This window comes from Mus caroli, chromosome 10 (assembly GCF_900094665.2).
Source record: "Mus caroli chromosome 10, CAROLI_EIJ_v1.1, whole genome shotgun sequence".
In the NCBI taxonomy this organism is placed as follows: Eukaryota; Metazoa; Chordata; class Mammalia; order Rodentia; family Muridae; genus Mus; species Mus caroli.
Genome location: NC_034579.1, coordinates 122,315,882 through 122,325,724, shown reverse-complemented (window position 1 = coordinate 122,325,724; position 9,843 = coordinate 122,315,882). Strand labels below are relative to the sequence as shown.

The window sequence follows — 9,843 nt, the reverse complement described above, 5'->3', positions numbered from 1 at the left end:
CCTAGGCATATATAAGCAGCTCCATTTCTAGGGTTCGGGGTCTTTTCGCCTCTGTAATTGAGCTCTCCCAATAAACGTGTGCAGAAGGATCCTATTGTGGCGTCATTCTTGCTGGTGAGTCGGGCACTCACAAGCATCTTTGACACTGAAACATTTTTTTTTTCTCAGCCATCAGATGTGGTTGATTTCTAAAGCCAATGCACAAAGTTTATCTGAGCTACATTTGGAAAATTTGCCTTTTCCTGTTAAGTTTTTCTGTTTTAAAGTGTTTCTTCAAGTATTAATAATGTTTAAGTTTCTTTATATTACTCTTTTTATAAAAGTAAAATATAATGTCTGGGTTCGGTGACTGATTATGGAATGGGTTCCCGGGTGAGGTAGTCTCTGGATGGTCCATCCTTTAGTTGTAGCTCCAAATTTTGTCTCTGTAACTCCTTCCATGGATGTTTTGTTCCCTATTCTAAGGGGAAATTGAAGTGGGAGTGGGTGGGTAGGGGAACAGGGCAGGGGGAGGGTATATGGAACTTTTGGGATAGCATTTGAAATGTAAATAAAGAAAATAGCTAATAAAAATATAAATAAAAATAAATATAAATAGAATGTTTTAAAACTTATGGGCAAATTTGTGTTTCATTTAGAATGATAATACTAGTAAGTCACAAACTAAGCTAATAAAGCAGTAAAATCTAGGAAACAACTGACTTCAAGCTGTACTACAAAGCAATAGTGATAAAAATGCATGGCACTGGTACAGAGACAGTCATGCAAATCAATGGAATAGAATTAAAGACCCATAAGTAAGCCCACACACCTATGGGCACTTGATCTTTGACGAAGAAGCCAAAAACATACAGTGGAAAAAAGAAAGCATCTTCAACAAATTGTGCTGGTCTAACTGGCAGTCTGTATGTAGAAGAATGAAAATAGACCCATATTTGTCATCTTGCACAAAGCTCAAGTCCAAGTGGATCAAGAACCTCAACATAAAACCACATACACGGAATCTGGGAGAATGTGGGAAAGGGCCTTGAACTCATTGGCACAGGGGGAAATTTTCTAAAGAGAACACCAATGGCTCAGGCTCTAAGATCAAAAATTATCTAAGGCTAAGAGGTGGCATTCCTGGAAGTAGCCTATTTTTTTTTTTTTTTTTTTTTTTTATAAACTAAGATGAGCGAGCTCTGAGAGGACCTCATGAAACTGAAAAGCTTCTCCAAGGCAAAGGACAGTCAATAGGACAAATTGGCAACCTACAGATTGGGGAAACAAATCTTTACTAACCTTACATCGAACAGAGGACTAGTATCCAAAATATATAAAGAACTCAAGAAGTCAGCTTCCAAAACCCAAGTAACCCAATTAAAAATGGAGTACAGTGCTAAACAGAGAATTAACAACAGAAGAATCTCAAATGCCTGAGAAGCACTTAAAGAAATATTCAAAGTCCTCAGTTGTCAGGGAAATACAAATCAAAATGACCCTGAGATTCCACCTCACATCAAGCAGAATGGCTAAGATCAAAAACTCAGGTGACAGCAGATGCTGGCAAGGATGTGGAGAAAGAGGAACACTCCTCTACTGTTGGTGGGATTGCAAGCTGGTACAATCACTTTGGAAATCAATCTGGTGGTTCCTCAGTGCTACATCCACTCCAGTAGTGACAAGCTTGACAGGTCCGAAAACCTGGGCACTGTCCCAAGGTGAAAAGTTTATGGAAACTTAGTCTCCTGGAACCATGGCATCCTGTATAAAGAATGCTCCAATGTCCTTGCTTTAGTTGGTAAACGGATCTGTGTGTTTTTCCTTAATATTGCTTTATTACAAGTGCTCCTAAGGATTGATATTTTGGCATATAGCTAAGTTATATTCTAGGCAGTCCTTGATCCGAACCTTGGGCATGGATAGCTAAGTCACTGTCCTACACAGAAATTTACCATTATCTAGGAAGAAGGAAGTTTGTGACCTAAAGAGGAACCAGAGTAGATACTTAGAACTATAGATAGCCGAGTTACACCCGGCTATCTATACACAAGTATTTACAATGGCCTAGGGAGAAGGCAGACTATACAATAGACTAGAGTAGGAACTATAGCAAGGGCACGAAGCCCTTGCCCCGGCTTTTAAGTTTAAGTGGACATTAGGTGGAACTGTTTTTGATCCCAGTTGTTAACGTTGAGTTTTACCCCAGTTGGTTCCTGCCAGTTCTTCCATGTTTGCATTCCTCTGTTTTGTGTAAGAATCCAGTAACCTCTTTGTACCTTGCCAGTGTGTCACACAATTTCCCTATTTTCTTCTGTATAAAAAGTTTGATGCTCGATTTGACAAATTACATTCAGATCCACACTCCCTTGTGTTGAGTCTGTCTGTCAATTCCCACCAACTCCTTGCCCACCTGTGACCAGAGACCCATTCCACGCAGACAAGGGACCAAGAGGGTCTGTGGCACCTCAGAAAATCAAAAATAGTTCTACCTGAAGACCCAGTTATACAACTCTGGGGTATATACCCCAAAGACGTCACACAATACCACAAGGACATGTGCTCTATCATGTTCATAGCAGACTTGTTTGTAATAGACAGAAGCTGGAAACAACCCAAATGTCCCTCAGCTGAAGAATGGATACAGAAAATGGTGTCATTTACACAATGGAATATTACTCAGCTATTTAAAATGAAGATATCATGAATTTTCCAGGCAAGTAGATGGAACTAGAAAAAAATCATCCTGAGTGTGGTAATTCAAATCCAAAAAGATATGCATGGTCTGTACTCACTAATGAGTGGATATTAGCCAAAACTTACAGACTATCTAGGATACAACCTATAGACCTTAAAAAGTGTAACAAGCAGAAATGACCAAGTGAATAGCCTTCAACCCCATTTAGAAGGGGGAAGGAAATAATCACCACCATGGGAGGCAGAGGGAGGGAGGGATCTGGAAGGGAGAGGGGGAGGGGAAAGAGGAACAGAGTCAGGTGTGGAGGGAGGGGACAGGAGAGAAGCCCAAAGGGCCAAGAGAATGAATAGAAATAAGGAGACACAGGGAGTGGGAAGTGAAGGGACTCTCTAGAGAGTACCAGAGATCAGAGAGGTGAGACACTCTCAGGACTCATTGTGAGTGACCCTAGCCAAAATGCCCAGCTTTGGGGAAAAGGGACTCGAAGAGTCCACCTCCATTGGATAGACAGGATTTCAAGCAGAGGGATTAAATAAATAAATAAATAAATAAATAAATAAAAGAATTCTTTGCTTCCCTTCAGGATTTATTAGTTTTCTGAATAGACCAAACTGCCATGTTGAATGAAGAAATAGTAGAAATACATTTACAAACTTTTTCATTTGAGATTTTGACCTTTGCAATTTTCCTACATCTTATATATTAAAATAACTATTGTTGAGAAATGTAGTTACATTGGCTATCTATTTTCTAGCCACAGGTCCTGTGTTACTTGTAGTCTGAGTCTCACCTTGGCTTGCTCTGCTCCATGTGTGTCCTCATGGCAAATCCCTTGGTGACCTGTTTACCATGACTCCTCCAGGACACCTTGTCTTATGGCTACCTCTTCTTTTCCTTCTTTTCCCCATTTTTATCCTCCCCTGGGATAGAAAGTCCTGCCTTCTCTGTCCTTGATTAACTACAAAGACTTCTTTGCAAATATAGTATCTTTTATGTTCAAAGAACCATGTGGTACATGTAACTTCAAAATCTATGAAGCCCACTAAAAGAGTTGATGTTTCTTCCTTTTTTTTTTTTTTAAAGTTCAACACAGGGTTCTATTCTGTAAGATCATTATAAATTCAAATCAACAGTTTTCACATGGTCTTGCATCCCCATATTGCACACCAGTGGATTCATCGTTAATATGAACCTGGATGAATGGTTTTCCTTGATCATAAATTTGTTCCAAGAGACTGAGGTCCAGTGTCTTGCCCAAGTTGGAATCCATCTCAAGGAGAGTCTCCAAGGCCTGACACTGATTCTATAGTGTGTTTACAGACAGGAGCCTAGCATGGCTGTCCTTCAAGAGGCCCAACAAGCAGCTGACTGAGACAGATGCAGATACTTCCACCCAACCATTGGACTGAAGTAGAGGACCATTGTGGTTGAATTATGGAATGGCTGGAAGAAGCTGAAGAGGAGAGCTACAGCAGTATCAACTAACCAGTCCTCCTGAGATCTTTCACATATACAGCAGAGGACTGCCTAGTCTGGCCTCAATGAGAGAAGATTAACCTAACCCTCAAGAGACTTGAGGCCCCAGAGAGTGGGGAGGCCTGTTGGGGGTTGGGGGTAGGGACATCCTCTTGGAGACATGGGGTGGGGAAGGAGGAATGGGATAAGTAACTGTGGGAGGGCAGACCATGAGAGGAATAATTATTGGATTGTAAAAAAATAAAAGTAATAATAATAATTAATAATAAAAACTTTAACTGGAACAAAACTTCTCTGGGGCCCAAGAACTAATATTTCAGAATTGACATCTCTCAAAGACCTTTCAGATTAGGAGTGGGAGCTGTAGAAGATGGGAACCTTCTGTACTTCAGGGTAGAATTTTCCTCAGGTCCTTAGAATGCTAGATAAGGGTGTGTCAGGTTAGATCTTGGAAGTATTTGTGCAGAAATAGGAGTATCCTGTGGAATATATAAGCTCTGCCCAATTCCTAGGCACCCTACCTGATAGATCAGGAAAGTTCAATGATGAGAAGATGTGTGATTGAAAAATCATTAGAGGGGTGGGAAGCAAGGAATAAACTGTGTAAAGTACTATTAGGAGCCACCTTGGAAGGGCTAAGGCTAGCAGGTGGCCTTCCTGGAGGTGGCCTACCTTTTTGCATGTTCTTTTCTCAAAGAACACTAAGATGGAGTGTTCTTTGAGAGGCAAGGTCCCAAAGAGACTTCATCTCAGGATTACTTCTTGTAGGTGCTATGCCTTTTTTGTTATTATTAAATTAGTATAATAATCCCTGGGCATAAGCCCACCCTATTGAGTAGATTTCCTGCAGATCAACCTAAAGATGACCTTTCATGATTAATGCTGTTTGGATGAATTAATGATTTTATTGAATTCCTGATTTAATCTTAGGAAGAAAGATATAGCAGATGGTTTTAGTTGGCTTGCTAGAAATATGAAATAAAGTTAGAATCAAGAATAGAATGTGTCCATTGCTCATAATATTCAGTAAATGTTGTATAATAAGAAATACAATGAAGTTTCATACTTACATCAAAAAGAGTTCATATTTCTTAAAATCCTTGCCAAATATCTTACACGGTATTATCAAAATTAAAAGAATCTGAGGAAAATTCAAAATCTTACAGTAATATTAACCTTAAGTCAAAACTGTTTTGATGTAATATAGTTTATTGATCCTGTGGATATTATTATACCTTACATATACACTGCTGAGTTTTCTAAAAAATCAATGTCAAAATACTTAATATTGAACATGAATTTGATATTTCATCTTAATTTGTAAACTGAAATATAACAATAATATAATATAAACTTTAGAATACTACTTACTCCTAGATTTCTGTTTGATAAAATATTGAGCTAACTCATCTCTGAAAATGTTATTAACTAGTAGATTTCCTCAAGATAAAAGTCTGAGCTCAATATATTTCATTTTACTTATTATTATTATTAATTATATTTGTAGAGGTATTTCAGTGTAATATCTCCATACATAGATACAAAATGAACAAACTATGATACTCTGAATTGTGATACTCTAAATGTGAATTTAATGGTCGTTTTCCTCAGTGCTGTGATTCCTGATTGGATGTCCATGCATCAGAGGATGGACCTGCACTATACACGTACTGGCCGCACAAAATGGACTTGGTTGGTTTAAAAGAGAGCACATGAAATTGGACATAAAAAGTGAAAATTGGTTGAGGATATAAAAGAAAAAATTTGAGGGGAATAAACAAGAGGTTGATTTAATCAAAACATACTATATCCAATGTATGGAATTCTCAATAATGAAAAAGTACATACATTCAATATGTGTTTATGAATCTTTACACAGTTGTGCATTTCCAAAGAAATAATGTGATTTAAATACCTAACTGTATTTAAATCTTCAATCTGTGCTTTTAAATTGTATGTACAACTAGATGATTAATTAATGTACTAATGATAGTATTTAAAATAGCAAAAAAAAAAATCCCCAGTATGTAAACTAATGACTCAATTACAGTTTAAATAAAAATAACAAATTCTTTGACTCTCAGTTATATAACAACTACTTACATGATTCTTATATAATTATGTCAAGGTGTAGCAGAACTATCAATTTGAATTTTAAACCAACTTCCTTGTCTATGATTTGCATCAACACTGTTTTACTGTCTCTACTGTTCCTTGAATTTTTCATTATTATTCACTGGGAAAGTAAATAATTTAAGGGCATAGATTTAATATTAAATGTTTGAAGGTTCCAATAAAAGTGATTTTTTAACATGTCTAGGGCTTATTTTCTCTTGTGTGTATTTAAAGGATTGGAATAGAAATATTTATGAACTATTAAGCTCTCTAGCATCCCTGCTGTAAACCTGTTCCACTACTTATTAAATATTATTGTAGGGAAAAGATGTTCATTAATAATAGCTTTTACTTATGATTTTATAGAAAATTAACACCATGAGTTAAATATTACTATCATTCCATTTCACAATTTCTTAGTTGTGAATAAAACAAGAGTAAGGGTAAAAAACACTTAAGAAGTTGGTAGAAGCCATATTTCTAACTGCTTTCTAATAATTCCTCCATCCTTTTTATGTATTATCTCAAGGAGTATAATCTGCTTATAAACCATTACATAGCATTTTTTTGTCAGTATTGACAAAATCACATGATTTTATCTTCTCTAGAACATCATTAACTCAAATATCAATCATGTTTAACTACTAATAAGTAGCTTTTGTACAAAACTTCAACTTGTCTGAATTTTCGTATAAGAAATAAACCCAACAATATGTCATTTAAGCTATTGTTAACAACCAAAATTTATTAGTGTGTGAATTTAATTGTTACAAGTATAGATATATTCAAAATTATACAGCAATGGATAAGACTTTTTGACTCATTTAAATAAAAAATCATTAAAAATCATAGTCTCAACCCTAACTTTAATTCTGGCATTTTCTTTAAAAGTGAGGTCTTAGGATAGAGAGGTGGTTCTGTATTTAAGAGAACTGTCCGCTTTTGCAGAGGACTGATATTCAATTTCCAACATCCACATTATTTCTCACAAACCATCTCTTATTCCAGTTCTAGGGAATCTGATGTCCTCTTCTGGCCTCAGTGTGTTCAAAGTATGCATAATCCACACTGGATAAAGTTTGGTTCAACATACCTCAGTAACCAGTGTTGGCATAAGTTGTTGGCTTGATCTTTAAGAGTCTGACTACAAAGTGCACATTTTAGTCATATTTAAATAATAATTTGGAAAAACAGTTTACTCATAATAATTAACTCAATTACATATACAAAAAAGTTTAAACATGACTACATAAAAATTCCTTTTAAAGTACAAGTGACATTTTACATAAGCATTGATTCTATATATTACCTGAGGAAACAGGTTCAAGATAAATAAGCTTATGATAAAGATATATGGCTATAGACTTACTGAGACAAAGAAACTCAAAATCAAGGTCTGGAGGAGCTAGTATGGCCTGGCCTCACAGACATGTCACCAGGCTATTAATCAATCCATTCTCACCCTTCAGAGCAGAAAAGAGGTTATACACACCTCTTTGAAGAGACAAACATGTATATTTAATGTTCCTAGTTTTCCTACTGTTTACATACACACACAAAGATCTACATACCATCTACACATATGTACAGAAAAGGATCCATGTCCATAAAATAATAATAATTTAAATTTTTAAGTCAGATCTAAATAAAAACAATAGAGGCTACACAGGAACACACATCTTGATAGTAGAAAATGGCTTAACTTAATAAGTGAGTGATATAGGTATGTGCGACTGTAGTGTTCTAAACCTTTATTACCTTAGTACTAAGCCTCAAAGAGTTTTACTTTTTAAAGAAACTTATAGTCTTGCTTAGCATATCTTTGAAGGCTATTTTTACTTGCTTGTTTCTAAGAGTGTAGATGAATGGGTTTAACAGAGGTGCAACAGAGGTATTTAAAACAGCTACTCTCTTATTAAAATTTGCTGCATCTTTAAAAGAAGGATTTATATACATGAAAATACAACTTCCATAAGAGAGTGAGACCACTATCATGTGAGAGGAACATGTAGAGAAAGCTTTTTTTCTCTGTTGAGCAGAAGGGATCCTCAAAATGGTCTTGATAATGTGTGTGTAGGAGAGAATCACCAACAGCAAGGTGAGGATGAGGGTCACAGCAGCCAGGAGGAACTGGATCACTTCTATGAAGTGTGTGTCTGAACATGATAAATGCAGCAATATAGTGTAGTCACAGCAATAATGATTGATGATGTTGGATGCACAGAAAGGCAACTGAAGAGTCATTGCATGTGGCACAGCAACAACTATAAAACCAGATAACCAGGAACTTAAAACTAGTTGGAAGCAAAGTCTCCGGCTCATGATAGTTGTGTAATGCAGAGGTCTGCAAATGGCAACATAGCGGTCATAGGACATCACTGCTAAGAGGTAAAATTCGGTTGCTCCCAGAAGGATTGCGAAAAAATACTGTGTGAAGCAACCAGCAAAGGAAATAGTCTTGTCTCCAGTTCCAATATTGATTAGCATCTTGGGAACAAAGACAGAGGTAAAAGATATCTCCAAAAACGCAAAATTTCGGAGGAAGAAATACATAGGCGTCTGGAGGCGGTGATCCAGCAGAGTCAAGAGAATGATGGCCGAGTTTCCCATGACACTTAAGATATAAGTTAAGATGAGAAAGAGAAAAAGCACAGCTTGAAGGTTGACATCATTTGTCAATCCAAGAAGAATGAATTTTGTCACTGATGAGTGGTTTGCCATCATTAACTTCAGGCAAGTCAAAATAGAGAATAACAATAACAAAAGGTTGAAGTGAAATTCAATTTGGTTTCAATATAAAATTAGAATCCACAATTAAAAACAATTGTTTCAAACTTTGAATCTTTTTCTATACTTTTTGATTTGAAAGTTAATTACACTAGAACAATAAAATCCCTTAATGTATTGATTTGTCTCCATACTTGGAGACTGGAATATGTTTCTTCTAAATTATCTTGGCACATATTTTCTCACTGGCTGGTGATTCCTTATTTTCTGTTCTGATTTTATTCTCTGGAGTGATTAGCAGCTGTCATATTTTCATAGATTTCTAAGGAAATATGCATGTGTGTATGTGACATAATAGAAAAAGGGGAAAATGAGTAACTCAGAGAGGCAAAGGAACATAAATACAGATAAAATATATATTACAGCTAAACAAAAATGTTATGTAACTCATAATCTCATACAATAAATACATACTGGTGAAGTTTTAGAAAAAAGTTTCTTACTTTAAAGTTAGCATTTTAATTAATTTGTTAGTCAACAGATAAATATAATCCAAAACATGAGTTATCATATCAAAATTATGCTTAGAAACATATATGTACATACAAATAAATACACATATGCCAGCAATAACAATTAGTGAGGAAAAAAGAGGCCAGGAATTTGAAATAGGAAGGAAAAAGGTATATGTGAGCATCTGGAGGGAGAAAGGGAAGGAGAAAAAAGTTTAATTACATCAAAATCTCAAAAATAAATTAACAAAACCTGAACTTGTCTGTTATCATCTCTTTCTTAATTTGCACTTTATGTTTGATCTCACTTCTTTCTCTCTCTCTCTCTCTCTCTCT

General features: G+C 35.8%; 1 protein-coding gene across 1 annotated transcript; it reads right to left on the bottom strand.

Annotated features, from left to right (window-relative positions):
- Positions 1-7,996: 7,996 nt before the first annotated feature.
- LOC110303975 (olfactory receptor 2AP1-like) lies at positions 7,997-9,045 on the bottom strand. Its single transcript, XM_021175213.1, has one exon. It carries the CDS (start codon positions 8,990-8,992, stop codon positions 8,051-8,053), a length of 942 nt encoding a protein of 313 aa, XP_021030872.1. The 5' UTR covers positions 8,993-9,045; the 3' UTR covers positions 7,997-8,050.
- Positions 9,046-9,843: the final 798 nt, after the last annotated feature.